Source organism: Colius striatus, chromosome 19 (genome assembly GCF_028858725.1).
Source record: "Colius striatus isolate bColStr4 chromosome 19, bColStr4.1.hap1, whole genome shotgun sequence".
NCBI lineage: Eukaryota > Metazoa > Chordata > Aves > Coliiformes > Coliidae > Colius > Colius striatus.
Window position 1 is genome coordinate 5705950 of NC_084777.1, and position 18065 is coordinate 5724014.

Below are 18065 nucleotides of genomic sequence, written 5' to 3' on the forward strand. Positions count from 1 at the left end.
GTCATCCAGGAGGGGAACAAGTCTCAGGACACTTAGTTCAAGTATCACTGCCTGTGGAGTAAGAGGTTGGAGAGATTTCTGTGCTTCCTTGCCTCATTCAGGTCAGACTGTGGTCTGGATAAAGTCAGGGAATCACTCTGGTAGGTTGTATGGTCCTACACCTCCTTTCCTCTCTGTGAGTTTGGGAACTAGGTACTGACTGTTTTTAACTTCCAAGTGCAATAGCTGTTGCATTGCACAGGGTGTGTGATCCCTGCTCTGATGTCCAGGCAGGGGCTGTGAGCTTCACTCCCTTCTCCTTATCTCCTGCTCTGCTGCCTCAGGCTGTGACTCCAGCCTGGGTCATCCTCTGTGAGTGCTCCCACTGATATGGGCAAGAGGGCAGCTGAGAGAACAAGGCAATCAAAAGCTTCCAGGCTATGGGGGCTGTAAATAATACAGCTAAGTTGCTCCTTGCTTTCCAGGCTGATTACAGGGAGGGTGTTCTTAGTGTGATGTGTGAGTGGTAGTTATTAATAAACTTAGAGTTGAGAGCTGGACCACCTGGCTACTGGGACACTGAAGCAAGCCTGAAAGCCTCACTGTGCATCACCCAGTGCAGGGAAAGAAAGGGAAAGTTTTAACATGCATCTGGAACATTGCTATGGGCTGACAAGTGACTCAACAAAAAAACCCTCAAGCTGCTGAGAAGCTCTGACTTCTGTCTGAGTCAGGTCTCTTGAGAAGGAGGCCCTGGTTTGCTGCCCTGAGCCCAGCCACCCTCCTGCAACCTTGCTCTGAGAAGTGAGAGCAATGAGGAGATCAGCATGTGTGATAAAGAGATTTAGAGAATGTGGCCCCTGGGGAAGGGTGGGAAGGATTGCTGCTGTTTAGTCTAGGGGTGATGGAGGGGATGCAGAGAGCTTGGGCTTTTACAAATAAGCTCAGTGTTTTGGAAAGCTTTGTGGTGGGTAAAGCCCTACAGCAAGGCCATGAAGGAGGGCTCTCCTTAGAGTCAGTCTTGCCAGGATGCTCACTTGCAGCTGGGGCCAGGCAATGAAGCACTTTCCATTCCCTCTTGTGTTAGTTTCCATGTCTCTGTAACTTGAAAAGGGGCTTTAAAATGGCTCTGCAGCCTGCAGTTCTTCCTGGGTTTCAGGGCAGGGTTACCAGCCCAGGAGCTGTGAGGTACCCTCCTGCCAAAACAGCTCCCTGTTCCTCAGCTGGGCACTTCTGAGGGCAAGAGAGCCCTGCAGATCAGCAGGGCAGGAGATCACAGTCCCTGGCAGCCACTGAGGAAGAAAAAGACCATCTTGGTTAGTTTTGTTTCTTTCCTTGAAGCTGCTCATCTGTTGTTGAATGTCAGATCTCCCAAAAGCTGAAATTTGGGACCACATCTGCTTTGTCTCCCTTCCCTGTTAGTGAGCTGGTGCTGTTCATGCCATGAAGCATGCCCTGGTTCCCCTTTCTGCAGAACACAGCTTGAGGGAGCAGGACCATGCAGCATCCTTTGCCTTTCTTACTCAAGAGCATCCCACCAAGGAATCTGTATTTACTTTGTAGTTTTGCAAATGCTTGAAGCCCAGGAAACATTCCCCAACTGTGAGTGTTCTGGCAGCAGGAATTGTTTCCCTTCCCTCCTGCTCTGGAAGAGAAGCTCTCTTTGTGGGCAGCAACAGAAGTGTTTCCTGCCTGTTGTTTACAGCTGATGGGATCTGGTTCTTGGGAAGAGAAACACGTCACGAGTTGCTGTGGTGTGACTAAATAGGGAGAGCTGTGGCTTCCCACACACCCTGACCCCTGTCTCCCTCCTCTACCCCATGGCAGCAGTGGCAGGTGCAACTCTGTCTGAAGCCAGCTTGTAAACCTGCTGGGTCAGAGGGAGAGAGCAGGAGAGGGGAAATAGCTTCCCTCAGCCCCTCTCCCAGCAGTGTTACATCCCTGGAGACACTGAGCACTGTAGCCAAGGACCTTTTTTTTTCCCTCTGAGAGAAAGCCCAGGCATGAATCCATGTGAAGCTCTTCAGAGTAAGAGAAAATAATCTCCTGCATGCTCACAGCCTGGTGGCCTCTCTTCCAGCATCTCCTCCCTGTGCTTGAGAGCAGTCAGGAAGGGACAGTGGATGGAGCTGGGAAGAAGGCAGGAGGACATGCCACTGCTTTTCCTTGGGCCTGGGCCTGATCCCTGTCCTGGGGTTGGCTGAGGAGCAGCAGCTTCTTCTACTGCTCTGCCTGTGACCTGGAGCCACTGCACCCCTGCCCCTTCCCCAGGCCTCTCCTGCTGGCTTATTCCTTCTTCAGGCATCTGGTCTTCTGAGTATGAAGGACTATTTGGTAGAGCCTGATCCTACATTCCTTGTGCCTCTTAGCTCCAGCCAGTACAATCACTTTAAAATGCAAACCAGACAAAACCTGCTTAAGTTTGCCCAAGGCTGAAGCCCATTTGTTTCAGGAGATGCTTGTGCTGGTGGGTTTGCTGCAGGATTTTGTCTGCAAAGAGCAAGGAGGAGCCCAGGAGCTGGGGGTGTGTCAGGGTTCCAGCCCCACTCAGCCACTCACTCCTTCCCCCTCCCCACACCTCTGTCCTGTAGGATGGGGAGGGGAATTGGAAAAGAAAATCCAAACTCAGGGGTTAAGATAAGAACAAATGTAATAACTAAAATAACACAGAATAACAGTAAGAACGATCAACTATAAAGACTAATTAGGGGAAACAAAACCCAAGAAAAGGACAAATGATGCCCAATGCCATTGCTCCCCACTGACTGATGTCCCAGCAGTGATCCCCTTCTCTGCCAACCCCCCCAGTTTCTGTACTGGGCAGGACATGCTATGGTATGGATTAGCCCTTGGGCTAGTTGGGCCATGTTCTCTCCCAGCTTCTTGTGCACACACAAGCCTCTCCCCACTCCCAGTGCACTCACTGGTGGGACAGGGTGAGAGGCAGCAACCCTCAATAACCAAATCAGCTGAACCCCAAATAAGCCCTGTAGCAGCTACTAGGAACAAAATTAACTGTGTCCCAGCCTGAACCAGGACTCAATGACCTTAAAGGTCTTTTCCACTGTAATGACTCTATGACAAGGTGAAGCAAGGGGATTTCATTCAGCTGGGGGAGGTGTGTCAGGGTGATAGACTTCCTGCAGGCTGAGGAGCCCACGCAGGTCGAGCACCTTCCTCTGTAATGAACAGCTAAACAGCTAAATGGCTGTGTTTGATGAGCCAATGCATCACAGCCTCCCATGGGCAGCTGCATTTCCCAAGGGGCAGGGCATGTCTGCAGGCTCTGAGGCTTTGTGCTGGGAGGAGCAGGAGGCAATGGCAGGGAAAGAGGACACCAGCACCCATGGCAGCATTGCAATGAGCCAGCTCTGCTTGGAGCTGTGGGCTGAGCTGCTGGCCAAGGGCAGGCAAAATCCCATCTGGGCTCTTGCACCTTCTCCTCCAGCCCATGTGAGCATGCTGGAGAGGTGTCACCTACCTGCCTGGCTCCTCCAGGCAGCAGCAGGCCCCTGGGGCTCTTTGAGGGTGGTTTTTATTCCATAATCTTTCCAAAGTAGGATTGTTATTAGAGACTTCTAAGTACTTTTCCCAAGCATCTCCCATAAATGTTTCATTCCTGCCTGCTGCAGTTCAGTTCTTCCTCCAGCAAAACCCTCAGGCTTTTCCCAACAGCTCCTGGGCTCAGCCTAACCTCATGTCTGACTCTTTCAAAGCCTGTCCCTGAGTCTTATTAATCATTTCTCCCCCCAAAAAAGCAGTGTTTTTTGCTGGAGGTGTTGGTTTTGAGTAGGTAGTGTCCTGAGTTGAGATCTCTTGTCCTAAATGCTTTAAGGCATGGCCTGTAGTTCAAAGACACAGTGCCCTTAGGCCCTGGTCTTGTTCTAGTGGCTCTGTCCTAGCAGGATGTGATCCATGGAGGATCAAACCACTGATGTTAACATCCCCCTTCTGCCTGCATTAATGGTGTGGGTGAACGTGCTCCTGGCAACTGCATTGCCTTGGCTTGGGAAAACCAGGAAGGTGTAACTGGCTGTGTCCTACCTGAGACCCCTAAAGGTGAGAAATTAATCAAAGAATCACAAAATCATTTGGGTTGGTAAGGTCCTTGAATCTCCTACAGTCCCAGCCCTCCCCTCACCCTGCCCAGCCCAGCACTAACCCACAGCCCTCAGCACCTCAGCCCCACGGCTTTGGGATCCTTCCAGGGCTGGGCACTCCCCCAGCTCCCTGGGCAGCCTGGCACAGGGGCTGACACCCCTCTCAGGGAAACAGTTCTGCCTCAGCTCTGATCCCAGCCTCCCCTGGGGCAACTGCAGCCCATTTCCTCTTGTCCTGCCATTCATCACTCGAGAGAAGAGACCGACCCCCACCTCACTCCAGCCTTCTGTCAAGGGGTTGCAGAGAGTGCTCCTGTCTCCCATCAGACTTCTCCCCACTGAACACCCCAGTTCCCTCTGCTGCTCCTCATCAGACTTGTGCTCCAGCCCCTCTCCCAGCTCCAGTTGCCTTGGAGGAGTCAGGATCCCAGGAGCATTACACCTGCCTTTAGAGGCAGCTTCTGCCCTTTGTCCCCATCTGTGCTGCCAGACACTGTCCCTCCCCATTGGGGTTCAGCTCTGTGTAATGATGAAAGGATCTGAAATACATGAATGGGTGGAAAAAAACAACTTTCTTTGCCCACATGGCTTTTATACAGCACAGAGCCTGCCCAGCACATACAGCACACATCCCTCAGTCTGTGCCAGGGGCTTAACCCTTAACAAACTGCTTCGTGGTCGCTCCAGTCAATTTCAGTTTGTGGCAGTTGCTGGTGCACATTGCCCAGGGTTTGCTGCCAGTGCCTGAATACTCCTGAGGAGCACAAAGCCTGGCTGGCTAGCAGGAGAAGTCCTGGCTTGCCTGCAGGTGGTACCCAGCTTGTGCATATTCCTGCTGCTCAATGAGGTGTGCTGGCTGCCTCGGGAGGGGAAGAAGGTGCATGAGGGAAAAAGGTCTCGCTGCGGAAGAGCCTGTGGGCTGGATTCTCAGCTGGTAAAAACTGGAGCAGCTCCATGGAGAGTGTGATGTGTTGGAAGGGTCTGGCTGCCTGCCCTAAGCCCAGGCTGCTGGGAGAACTGGGGAAGGGGCTTCTGGAGAAAGTCTCATCCTTGCTGCAGGGCTGGGCTGGCCCTGACATCACCCCAGTTCTCAGGCACTGGTGTGGTGCTATGGGTTTGCTCCCTATGGAGAGAGAAGATGGGAGGGAGCAGCGTTTGGGATGTGCCTCTGCCCTCACTGCTTGTTCTTTGCATGATAGTGTTCATAACACCCTGCTGAGCCCAGGGAGATGCAAGTGGGGCTGAATGCAGTCTGGGGCTGGGCTCCAGGGTAACATCCCATCCCTGCCCACCATCCTGGGGGTTCCCATTTCCAGCCCAGGGAAGGGAAGCAGCCTGTCAGCTCCACGCTGGGCTCTGCTGGGACTTGTTCTGCAGCCTCCCTGACGCCAGAGTGGTGGTGACCAGTGGTGACCTCTCCCTTGAAACCAAGCATTTGGGGTTTTCACAGGCTCCCTGCACACTGGGATGCCACGAGGCTGAGCCAGTGCATCACCAGGAGAGACGTGGAAGCTTCAGGTCTGCAGAACAGGGAGATTCAGAGGAAAACACAAGGAATGTGCAGGTCTCCATGCCAAGAGGGAGATGTTGGGCTTGAAGGGTCTTTCTGGCTCTGAGTCCTGCCCCACCAGGGGTCTGGAGCTGGGTGGGCTGGGGAAGGATGTGTGCTGTGGATGGGCAGGTTGTATCTGAGCTGAGCATGGCAGGAGCAAAGCCTGTTGTGCAGGGCTGATCCAGGCAGGAACACTGCCCTGGTGTGACTGCTGGGAATACAAGAAGTGGTGTCACCCTCCCTTCTGCAGGGACAGAGGTGAGGGCTGGCCTATGGCATCCCTCAGATGCTGGTGTGTTAACACTGCCTTGAGAGGCACTAGACCATTTTCCTTCTCAGCTTGCTCCCTGAGCAGGAGCTGACCTCCTGGATCAGCCCATATAACCTGTTTTATACTTACATTGACAGTGCTTTTGTATCACCTGACCTCAGAGCCTGAGACAGCCTTAAATTCACACCAGCACCCCAGGAGAAAGTCTCCTGTAGCCTATCCTCCCTGGGCAGTGGGGTGTCACCAGTGCCCCACTGCTGGGGACAGACCTGTCCTTGTCCAACAGGGTCAGTAGCAACAGGATTGATGCCTGGTCCTGGGCTGAGAGCAACGCTCCTGTTTGATTCCTCTGAACCCTCTTGCAAAGCATTTTGCTCAATGAGCTGTTTGAAAGTGAAAAAGCCCTGAAGAACAAAGCCATTCCTCGAGGCAGCAGCACTGCTGAGGTAGATGCTTTTGTAAAGGACAAACCCCACTTCATTGGCTTTGGAAGCTGGTTTTTTGTGTCTTGAAACAAACCGTTTTACTCTGACATGTCAGTTAATTAAGAACTGCTTTTATCCTCAAAGTGATGGCTTTCCACTCCATCTCCTACAGTTGGTTTTTTGCCTGAAAGCAGTTTGCTTGTTTGTTTTTTTTTCTCTGTGTAAAAGAACTGAGCCCCAAGTCCAGCTGTCAGAGAGCTTTGAGAGCTCTCAGCCCCCGTGCTGCCGGCTCACCGCAGCTTTGCTGCTGCCAGCGCTGGGGCCAGGGCTGGGGAAGAAGCAGTTAAAGGTTTGCACTGGAAGAGCAGCCCAGCTGCTTGCAGAGGCTTAGATCCTGCTTTCCTCACAAGTGTTTGATGTCTGAAAAAGTGAATTTAAGTGCAGCTTTGGAGACAGGACAAAATTACAGCCGACTGTTGTGATTCACCCTTGGAGAAAACCAGAAGGAGCTGTCACTGGGAGCAGGCAGCTGCGCTCAGCTCTGCTGGCAGCTTTGGGACTCTGTGGTCCAGGACCTGCCTCGTTGTGCTTCCAGAGTAGTCACTGAAGGTGCAAGGGACGTCTCGATCTCCTCTGCCCCATCCCTGGCAGGTGGCTGTGCAGGGGAGAGCTGGCTGCCTCTGCCACTGGAGCACTCAGCCAGCACTGGGCGGGACTGGGAGTACTGGAAGCGCTGCCACGGAGAGGTGAGCTGTGGGATCTGGACCAAGGGAGCGCAGGAGCACGGGGTTGGATGTAGCTGAGGTAAGTGCCTACCTTCTTCCTAACTCCTCTTTATTCCCAGGGCTGCTCTGTGCCGTCTGGGTGAGCAGGAGGGATGCTGTGTGTGGCACTGACATACAGGAGACAGGGGGGTGGTGGTGGGCTGGTTTAGGGAGGCAAGAGGTTGAATTGTGGCCAGGCTGAACTGGCTGCAGCCCATAGGGTCGAGGGGCCCATGTCCCAGCTTGGAGACAGAGCTGGTGGCAGAGCATGAGGAGCAGGAGGAGCCTGCTCTGCATCCCAGCCTGGGCTCTGCTCAGCAGCAGCTCTGCCTGAAGAGGTGTACAGGGGCCAAAGAAACAGTAGTGACTTGTGCTTAACCGAGGCTGTTCCTGCCTCCTCTCCCACAGAGCTCTCTCCCAGCCCCAGGAAGATCTCCACTGCCCGAGAGTGCTGCAGCGACCCAGCGGCACCTTCCCCCAAAATGATGGAAAACAAAGTGTTTCTGTCATTCACCTTCTACAGCACCATCTTGATTGTAAAAATGTATGTTGTTGCCATCATTACAGGACAAGTGAGACTCAGAAAGAAGGTAAGATCCAGTTTCCATTTCCTTCTTCTCCCTTTCTGGCTTTTTATTCCTGGGTTTCCGTGGTTTCTCTCTCGTCTTTTATTCCTGTAAAGGTCAACAAAGTTCTGAAGTGAGCTAAGGGGGTTTTTTTTCTGACTGAAGTTGGAAGCAAAACAAGTTTCATGGCTGCAGCAGATAAATATCTCGCTTCTCTGTGGCTCTTTTTGTTTGTTTCTACCATCTGTTACTTGATGTTTATAATTTTTCAATCCCAATCTAAATAATAATTTCAGATCTGAAATAAATGCCATGCAGGTGAGCTGCTTCTGCAGAGAGGCTGTTTACAGCTCATTTGCCCTGTTTGGAAGGAAAAAAAGGAGGAGGGGGGAAAAAAGGGACTTAAAAGAAATCATTGTGCTGGTTGGGGTTCTTTTATTCCTTGCAATGCAGCAGAAAGTTTTTGAGCTTCCGGAGGCTGAATGGTTCTGTGAATGCTCCAGGAGAGCACAAAGCCATGGCAAAGAAAAACAATAGCTGGAGGAAATGGTTCTTGGGCAGGGGGGAAAGTCCTGGGAGGACTGGGAGCTCTGGCTGCCATCAGAGATGGGGTTAACTGGAAATTTTATGGCCCACGACCCAAGTTGAACTTGGGCATAAGTCAGCTGTCTGTAAAATCTATTTTAAAGTAGTTGAAGAGTTTCCAGCTGCCTCAGTGGAGTGGGATAGACATTTCTGCTCTCAGATAAACCAGAAAAAGTGGTCTAGAGGTCCCTTCCAAACCCCTACCAGTATGTAATGTAGTGATGTCCCTGTGCTGTAGCATCATTGGAACTGGTGATTTGACTTTTGCCCTTGCTTATCTAAACAATACCCCAGCCCTGGGACAGTCTGGGCTTGTGTCATGATTAAAGCAAGCAGCCAGGGTCCCTTCCAGGCTGCACAGCAAAGCTGTTGCATGTAACCAGGTCCCTGAGGGACAGCTTCTGAGCATAGGTGGGGAGCTCCTATAAATCACTTTGATTTGTGAGTCTATTAGTGTAGGATCTGATTTCCCTGGGACTGGTTTCAGTCACACAGTAAATAACCAGCCAGGGAGTATTCTTTCTCGGTAGGGTGAACTACTCTGTCAGTCCTGGTTACCTTCTGGGTGCTGCATTCAGTTGTCTGCAAGCTCTGTGCCAGCACTGATCTCATTTGGTGGATGGCAAAGTTTCCTTTAAATGGGTTTCATGGGGAGAATTGGGCTGGGGTCAGGCTGGAGCTGCCTTGAAGCCCTCAGCTTGGGCCCTGCTCAGAGGGTAGAGGTTAAGGAAAGCCCCTGGGGAGCTGCAGGTTTAACCCCAGGACTGTGCCCACACAAGTGTTTGTGTTTGTGAAGGCTGGTGAGAAACCAGGGCAGGGAAAAATCTCCACGGGTCTTTAAGACTAGGGACCAAGCTTCTGCCTGTGAAGTTCCCAGAACCATCCTGAGCATGGATGTGATGGAGACTGTCCCTTGCAGGCGTTTGCAAACCCGGAGGACGCGCTGCGCAACGGGGGGCTGCAGTACCACCGCGACGACCCCGACGTGGAGCGCTGCCGCAGGTGAGCGTGGCGGGGCTGGCACGGCCCCAGTGCCACAGGGCCATCCCTCCCTGGCAGCTGCTGGCAAAGAGGCAGCAGGAAGCTAAGGGGCTCATTAATTGATGATCTAGATGGGTTGAATGCCTGGAGCTCGGCTGCGGGACCCTGCGTGCTGCAGCAGTTTAATGTTTAACGGGAGCTCGGTGTGTGCTGGAGGGAGGACACGTGGAAGGGCCCAGGTTTGGGTCCAACAGCCAGCTCTGACACAACTGAACTTGTGCCCAGGTGCTCAAAGTCTCACAAATCCTGCACCCAAACCCAAAGGCTCTTTGTGCCTTGAGGACCCTCAAACTCCCCAGATCCCTGCAGAGCTTGGACGGGGAACGTGCAGCTGGTCCCAGTACTGAACGTGGCTGCTCTGTCTGGGGGGATTTGGGAAGAGGCTGGACACACTGCAACAACTTCTGCCTCCCTAATTGGGCTAACTCTGAATCTTCCCCCTTTTCTGTGGGACTCACAGTTCCTCAGAGGTAAGACATGAGGTGATTCAGCCCTGGGTTTGGTTTTCCATCCCCTTACTCAGGAGGAGGTGCCTCAGTGTTGGGCTGGATCCCTGCTGACGTGCAGGAAAGGGGCTGGAGCTGTATCTCTGCTGTTCCTGAGCCCTCTGCCAGTTCTGCTGTGGGTGAGGGACTGTGCTGCTCCCCTCTCACTGCATGCCAGATCTGCTTTAAAAAACATCAAGTGCCACCTAATCCCCAGGTTTCCAGAGGGAGGAGGAGGGCAAACAAGTTGTTTCCTTGCTGGGAAAATGAAAATCATAGTAGTAATAATAATCATATAATAATCATAATAATCCTCTGCTGATTAGTCAGAAAAGACAAACTTCCATAAAAACAAATAACCATCGCTGCAGCAAAGCCCTGGGGAAGTCTGGGACCTGAGCTGGGCAGTGAAAGCACTGAGTTGTTGACCTGCTCACAGCCCCGAGGGGTTTCCTCTGCACAAGAGTAATGTTGGGTGTTTTGTGAGGGGAGCAGAGCTGAGGCTGTGCTGCTGGGCTCTGTGCAGGGCAGGACAGGGCAGAGCAAGCAGCAGCCAGTAAGGAACATTCCCTCTTTCCTCTTAGAGAGGCCCCAACTGCATCTCAGCTCTTTCCTTTCTCCTCGCCATTCTTCCCTTCATCCTTCCAGCCCTGAGGAACCTCTGAGTCCTGAGGGGCCTGTGCAGACTGGGGCAGCCATGGGATGAGGTGGTGGATGTTGTGCACCTGCCCTACCTGGGGCACAGCTGAGACTGAAGCAAACCACACTCATCACCATGAGCCTGGCTGGTGATGCTGGCAGGGCCCTGGGCTGGGAGGAGGCTGTGAGCAGGCAAACTTGTGAGCCTTTTCTCTCCAGTAATGAATGACAGGACAAGAGGAAACAGCCTCAAATTGCCCCAGGGGAGGCTGAGATTGGAGCTGAGGCAGAACTGTTTCCCTGAGAGGGTTGTCAGCCCCTGTGCCAGGCTGCCCAGGGAGCTGGGGCAGTGCCCAGCCCTGGAGGGATCCCAAAGCTGTGGGGCTGAGGTGCTGAGGCCGCGGGTTAGTGCTGGGCTGGGCAGTGTCCCAGTGCACAAGAATGGGGAAGCAGGGCTGGTTCTTATCAGTGCTTCATCTCTGACTCTCAGACCTTCAGAGATAACAAGGTAAAGGCAAATAAGCCTCATGCCTGGCTCACTCTGCAGCCCATATCCATCCTCATTGACCGGAGCATGACCTGAGACTCCCCTCCATTAAAGCACAGGGACAAGGGAATAAAAGGAGAGGCGGAGGCGTTGGGAGGGCGAGGGGAACTTCACTGCTTTGGGGACTGGCTTCCCTCCTTCGAAGGATGGTGCCTGAGGAAGGAGGGACACAGCCTGACCCGTGGCACGATCCACTCCTGCTTTGGTAGCCGTGAGGGATGGGGCAGGTGACACTGTGCCACTCGGGCACGTGCTTGGTCAGGGGTAGCACACGGTTTATCCCCATCAGTGCCAAAGTGTCATCCCATGGCCACAGCAGCTCCCCTCAGCCTGACCACGGTGCAATTCAGCAGGTGCTGCTGGGATGGGGTGAGGGTTCCTCCCTGGGCCCGTTTGGATGTGCTTACAGAGAGGGGTGAGGCCACAAACCCTCCCATCCTGGGAGTTTCTCCTCCGGAGGAACCACGGTCTGGAAAGCGCCTCGTTATTGTGTAACGTGGCCACATCTGGGGCCAGGCCGTGCTGGCACTGCACCAACTCTGAGCTCTCTGCAGCTTTGCAGGTCCTTGTTTTGCTTTGTTTGTTTAAAAGCTCTAACTCAATCTGTCATTTGTGGCAGCAAAAGTGTCCCAGTCATGGAGGGTGAGTTTCAGGACGGCACCATCCCCATGGAGAGACACTGGGTGTGAAATCCTGCTGTCTGTGTGTATAGGGGGAGATGAACTTTGAGGTCCGTGTAGTGTGGCAGCAGGAGCAGGGCAGGGATTGTGCCCCTGTGCTGGGCCCTGGGGAGGCTGCAGCTCCAGGGCTGTGTCAGTGCTGGGCCCCTCACTCACTGCCACAGGGATACTGAGGGGCTGCAGAGTGGCCAGAGCCGGGCACAGAGCTGGGGAAGGGGCTGGAGCACAAGGGGCTGGGGAGGGGCTGAGGGAATGGGGGTGTTGAGCCTGGAGAAGAGGAGGCCGAGGGCAGCCAGCAGCACTCTCTGACACTCCCTGACAGGAGGCTGGAGTAAGGTGAGGGTCAGTCTTTTCTCTCCAATAATGAATGGCAGGACAAGGAGAATTGGGCTCAAGTTGCCCCAGGGGAGGTTGAGGCTGGAGCTGAGGCAGAACTGTTTCCCTGAGAGGGGTGTCAGCCCTGTGCCAGGCTGCCCAGGGAGCTGGGGGAGTGCCCAGCCCTGGAGGGATCCCAAAGCCCTGGAGCTGAGGTGCTGAGGGCTGTGGGGTAGTGCTGGGCTGGGCAGGGTGAGAGGAGGGCTGGGACTGCAGCAGCTTCAAGGGCTTTTCCAGTTGAAAGGATTCTGTGACAGTTTGCCCCATGTCAGAGAGGAGAGGGCCAGCAGCAGCCAGGGACGGGGCTGGGAGACGACAGAGGAGCCTGATTGGAAGCAGCAACCTTCTGTCTCTTTTCAGAGCCCACCGCAATGACATGGAGAACATCTTTCCCTTCCTCTTCCTTGGAGCCATCTACTCCCTGCTGGATCCCAGTCCCACGGTGGCCAGAATCCACTTCTTCATCTTCTGTGCGGGCCGCATTGTGCACACCGCGGCCTACCTGCTGCGGCTGAGGGCTCCGGCCCGCTCCCTGGCCTACAGCGTGGCACAGCTGCCCTGCTTCTCCATGGCCCTGCAGATCCTCCTGGCCACCACCCTGTACTGGTAACACCAGTGACACCAGTCCTCCCAACCCCCTCATCCTGCGCCCGGCCGGACCGGGCAGCGCCTGTGCAGGTGTCAGCGTGAATGTGTGTGTGGGGGCACGTGATGTGGCGCCAGGGAGGCCACTTGTGCCCCAGGAATGTCCAGTGCTGCCTTCATCAAGTCCCCATGGTATTGAGATTGGGTGGGGAAGTCACCAGAGAGAAGGGGCACATCTCCCCGTGGAGCAGGAAGGGGATGTGGAGGCAGGTTTCACTCACTCCTGTGAAGGGGGGGAGGGGAAAGCAGCCAGACTGCTCCTCAAAGGACTTTGTTGAAGGCAGAAAGGTTTTCTGACCCAACTGCATTCAGAACTGGGAAGGGGAAGATGTGCCCATTCCCCTTGGTCACAAATACCCCGTGAATTGGGAAAGGGAGATCATGGAGGTCCCACCAAGCAGATGGGGGTGGTAGCAGAGGGGTTATAAAACAGTCACCTTCCTCCTGCCTGGCCATGGAGGTCTGTGAGGAAGGGGTCCCAGAGGTTCCCTCTCCCCTCAGGACAGGATCAGGTGCATGCCAGGCAGCAGAACATGGGAGTCAGAATCTCAGGGGAGAAGTGTGAAGCCACTGAAGAGTTCGGTGCTCCCTGCACAGCCTCATCTCACCCTGTAGGACACAGCTCCTGCCTGTCCCAGCAAGGACACCCCGTGGCCAACGTCCCACAGCTCTGGGCCAGCAGCACCCATGGCTTTTCCATCTTAGTCCTGCCATGTCAAGAGCCAGAGGGCTGTGCCTGGAGCAGCCAGCAGGAATCACCCCAAACAGAGCTGGACACAAAGCTCTGGGACTTCTGGAAATACAGAGCAAGGGGGTTGCAGTTTGCAGAGGGAGCTTTCTCCCAAGGGTGGTATCTGCATTCACATAGACTCATAGAATCATGCTCTGATCCCTTGCCCAGCTTGGGCAGCAGCTTCTGTACCAGTATCTCTGAGCCTAGTGCAGCTGTGGGGTTGGGAGCAGAGGGCTGTGCTCTCCCCAGGAGAATGCAGCGCCATGGAAGGTGGGCAGGGCTGCAGAGTCAGCAGTTTGCTCTTGGCCACCACTCATTTACACAGCTTCAACAGATGTCTGGGTAACACATACCCCTCTCAACAAGCCTTTTCTGCCTCACATGGTGCACAAGGTCTCAAACCCCTGTATGTTTCTCTGCTGCTGCACATGCATCCTGGTGGCAGGAAGCAAATATTCCCAATAAAAACAAATCATTGTGCTCTGATACATCCTTCCTTTGGGAGCAGCAGATGCAGCTGGGTAGCAGCTGGGGCCAGCCCAGCAGGATGGTTCCCCAGCTGCAAAACGTTTTGCTAAACCCCACTGCAGAGCCTGGAGAGCCCTGGGACTCCTGAAGAGACTTCTCCTTCCTCTGGACTCACCTGCCCTGCAGAGAAAGCTCTTCCCCAGGTGTGCAGTATTCCTCCTGATCCTTTAAATTCACCAGTGCTGGGGCTTATGAAGTGGCTCTGTTCAGTTTTCATTCCCAGAGTAGCTACAAAACTTGGTGTTCACCCAAACATCCCTCCCAGCTTCTCCAGAGCAGGCTGGTGGGTATGGGATGCTTTGTCCCAGCAAGCTTTCATCTTACCCTGCCAGCACTCAGCTTACCTGTGGGGCCAAGCTGTTGCTTAAATCCTGGAGAGCTGGAAGTGTTCAGGTAAGATGTGGTTGCTTTTGTTTCTGTGTTTATGACTTGCAAAGGAGCTGCCTGGATCTTTCAAGCTTACCAGCCCTCTCTTTTTGCTGCTAGGTTGGTTGCTGGGGAGCAAATGCCTCATTTTCCTAGCTTTCCCCCTATTTTCTTACCCTGTTGGTGTTTCAGAGGTTGCTGCCCTGTTGGTATTTGCAGGTTGAGATGGACAAAATGGCTCTACTTGGTAGTTTTTTTCTTTCCCTCATGTTTTTTGCTTTCAAAGAAGGAAAGCAGTGGTTTTATAAAATGGACTCTCTCCAATACACACTGCTGTGGTGAGAGATGGAGCTGGGACTGAGGTTTTGGCATGGAAAGGAAGAAATGGGGCTGCAGAACCCCCCAGCCCCCAGAGCTGCCAGCTCCTTCAGCTTCCTCTAAAGTGCCTGTTCAGGGCCTGGGGCTGCTGCCTTGCTCAGGGAAGCCAAGGTTCTGTGCAGAGCTCTGCTTGCTTCTCTTCTATTAAACAAAATAAACCCTGCTGTAGTGGCTGCAGGGAAAAGCTTGGGAATGTGAACTCTCCTGGTTCCAAAAAAACAAACACAGAAAGCCCACAAGGCAAACTTCAGAGAGGCCCAACCATTGTGCTTATTTTGAGATGCTGTGGGGGTCTGTGGGAGGCAGGACAGGGCTGGGCTGGTGGCTGCCTGCTCAGCCCAAGCACATCAGGGCTCTCCCAGGACTGAGGTGGGCAGAGCTGCTGGCTCTGCCCTGGGCACAGACTGAGCCAAAGCATCCTCTGCCTCTTCCCAGGTTATAGCCTGGAGTTCCCAGGTCCCTGCTCTGGCATCAGTGGGGGTAAGGATGTGCCCAGGGTGTCCCACAGCTCCAGGACAGTGGGGATGGTGGTTGCATCTGCCAGTCTCTGGGGTTTTGGTGTGTGGTGGAAGTGCCAAAAGCTTGGGTTTCCAAACCTGAAATGGTGACAGTGTGAAGCCCACCTGGGATGGCAGCAATCTGGTGCTTAAAGGTTTGGATGTGAGTCATGCTGTTAGAACGTGTCCCCTCCCCTGCCCTGAGGTGGCTGGAGGTGGGGGAAAAGCAAGAGGAGACCCAGCACAAGCCACTTTCCTTCCCACAGGCTTTTGGTCAGCTCAGCCCCAGGATTCCTCCCACCCCCTGAGCTTTGTGCTTTCCCCTCCCTTACCTGCCTGGCTGCTTCCCTGCTCCCTCTCTTTCATCCAGGCCTCATCCTGGTGGGGTCCAGGACCAAGATCCCCCCATGGACGTGTCACCTGTGATACAGGTCACTGCCTTCTCTGCCCTCCCAAGGGCTCCTCTGTCCCTTCACAGACCTGGGGCTCTTCCAGCTCACGCTGATGGGTTTCATCACACAAATCCCTTTGGGGTTTCTTGTGAGTAAGTGAGATTCCTGTGACTTGTAGGGAGACAGACGAGCCAGCTCTGGCCATCCCAGAGGTTCTGTGAAGAGGTAGGGCTGTTTCCCTGCTCCCCTCTGACATACACCAGAGCTGGTACAAGGAAAGCTTTATCCCTCGAGTTGTTCTCGTCGCCGGCTCCGGAGCTGAGCTGCGACACGTCCCCTGTTTACGAGCTGGGGACGGGGAAGAGGGAGCCGGCCTGGGGAGGTCCCTGTCCGGCTGTGGGGAGCAGTGTGGGGCAGAGCAGGAGGGTGCGGGGGGAGCTCGGCTGCGCTGGGCTGCAGCACCCTCGTGTGGCAGCGAGCGGGGGGACCCGGCACCCACCCGGCTGCGGGCCCCGGCCAGGGGAAACGGAGGTGCCTGGGGCGAAGGGAGGGATGGATGCACGCTGACGTTCCGTGGGCTTGAGGAGAAGGGTCGCATCTGCCGCTGTGCCCATCGGCTCCTCTGGAGGAGGCAGGCTTCAGGCTCTGTCCTGCTCCATAGCAGCTTGTGATGCTTCAGCAGCCTCTTCCCGGCATGCAGTAACTCTTCCCTGCATGCAGTAACTCTTCCCTGCATGCAGTAACTCTTCCCTGCATGCAGTAGCTAACTCTTCCCTGCTTCCTCCCTCCTTCCCTAATTGTTGCAGCGTTACACCCCCAGCAGACAGTTTCCATCGATGCTGCCTCTGGGTTGCTTCCTTTTGGGAGTTGGAAAGAAGCAGCAGCGAGCAAAATAGCAGCTGCAAGGGGGAGATGCTCCTTCCACAGGGAGCACAGTTTGGGGTGACCGCCGCATCCCCCAGGACAGGGGCTCAGCTGCGGGAGGGTGACACGTTGCTGTCACATGTCCGTGTGTTCCTGCAGCTCGCAGGAGCTGCCAGCGGGGCTCCAGACCTTCCGCTGCCAGCAGAGGGAGCGGAGCCCGGCGCAAGGGTGGCGGGAGAGGGGGATGCTGTAACGCGAGATGTCTGGGTAATTCATTCTGGATGGGGATAACCAGGCTGGCATCCCCGCGAGCTGGAAAATGTGAGCTCTGTTTTGTCTGGCTGCCGTGGCAGCCCATGCTGATGACAATACAGAGCTCTGCTGGTTAAAATGAGAGTTGGGCAAACTTCGACTCTTTGTCAGAAAGTCCTGCACAAGTGTTGGGCTGTGGGGTCAGAGACAAGGAAAGGGGGTCCAAGGAGCTCCCCCATCCACTGAGACTTGCCCTGTGGGAGTGCTGGTTGGGAACCAGCTGCTTCAAGGAACAAGGACAAGAGCAAATGGGCTCAAGTTGCCCCAGGGGAGGTTGAGATTGGAGCTGAGGCAGAACTGTTTCCCTGAGAGGGGTGTCAGCCCCTGTGCCAGGCTGCCCAGGGAGCTGGGGGAGTGCCCAGCCCTGGAAGGATCCCAAAGCCGTGGAGCTGAGGTGCTGAGGGCTGTGGGGTACTGTTGGGCTGGGCAGGGTGAGGGGAGGGCTGGGACTGCAGCAGCTTCAAGGGCTTTTTGAACCAAAATGATTCTGTGATTCCAACACAATTTGCAAGTAATGTTTTTGCAACCTTCCCTGGTAACTGAAGTCAAGCTGTGTGGAGTGAGACCAGCTCTCCTGCAGAGCGGTTCTGGTGATGGATGTGTCAGTGGTGGATTGCTTCCTGGGAGCAAGAATCCCCCTGTGCTGGAAGAGGAGGTAGCACAGCACCTTTGAGCTCCTCTTCATTGGCAGCCTTCCCTCTGGTGCATCCCTCCCCTGTTGAGGGCAGGCCCTGCCAGGTCTGCTGCAGCTTCCTAAGCTTGTTTGTCTCCTGGTTTGCAGACCCATCAGAAATAGCCCATCAGTTCCTGGGAGCTGTCAGAACATGGGCTGAGACCTTCTGCTCTAGTGGGAGCTGAACTGAAGCTGGGACAGTTCAAGCAGGAAATAAGTGACATATTTCTAGCAGTTAAAAGTAATGAGTCACTGGAAGAATCTGCCCTGGGATTTGCAAGCCCTTCTCTTCCAGGGGTCTTCTGACTCGAGGCTGGATGCTCTGCACTGGCCACGTGCTGAGGACAAGAGGATGCTGCTTGGGTGATGTTCTCTGCCTGGGGTGATGCAGGAAGCTGGACAAATGATGGGACCATGGGATGTCTCATCAGTGACATCTGTGGAGCTTTGGTTAGTTTTTCCAGGTTTCCACCCCCACTTTACAATGCTGGATTTGACCTGATAGCCCAGCCCTCGGCTTTGTTCAACCTCCTACAACTGGCCTCAGCCCATCACTCCAGTCTGTGGATCTGATGCCACCATCGTGGCTCTGGTCCCTTCACCCAGGGCTGTTGGTGCTTTGCCTGTCCAGGGCAGGTGTGGAAACAGCAGTGGCCAGTGAGGGATGA

At 54.5% G+C, this 18065-nt stretch overlaps 1 protein-coding gene across 1 annotated transcript; it reads left to right on the forward strand.

Moving 5' to 3' along the window:
• Window positions 1-7021: 7021 nt before the first annotated feature.
• PTGES (prostaglandin E synthase) lies at window positions 7022-14612 on the forward strand. Its single transcript, XM_062011624.1, has 4 exons — window positions 7022-7131; window positions 7500-7681; window positions 9162-9244; window positions 12370-14612. The coding sequence occupies exons 2-4, from the start codon at window positions 7574-7576 to the stop codon at window positions 12617-12619; spliced, it is 441 nt and encodes a 146-aa protein (XP_061867608.1). The 5' UTR covers window positions 7022-7131; window positions 7500-7573; the 3' UTR covers window positions 12620-14612.
• Window positions 14613-18065: the final 3453 nt, after the last annotated feature.

Excerpts from the sequence above, each read along its gene's own strand:
- PTGES (XM_062011624.1), top strand. The coding sequence starts at position 7,574 with ATGATGGAAAACAAAGTGTTTCTGTCATTCACCTTCTACAGCACCATC. Across the intron at positions 7,682-9,161 it reads AAGTGAGACTCAGAAAGAAG|GCGTTTGCAAACCCGGAGGA; the intron begins GTAAGATCCAGT and ends TGTCCCTTGCAG. Across the intron at positions 9,245-12,369 it reads GACGTGGAGCGCTGCCGCAG|AGCCCACCGCAATGACATGG; the intron begins GTGAGCGTGGCG and ends GTCTCTTTTCAG.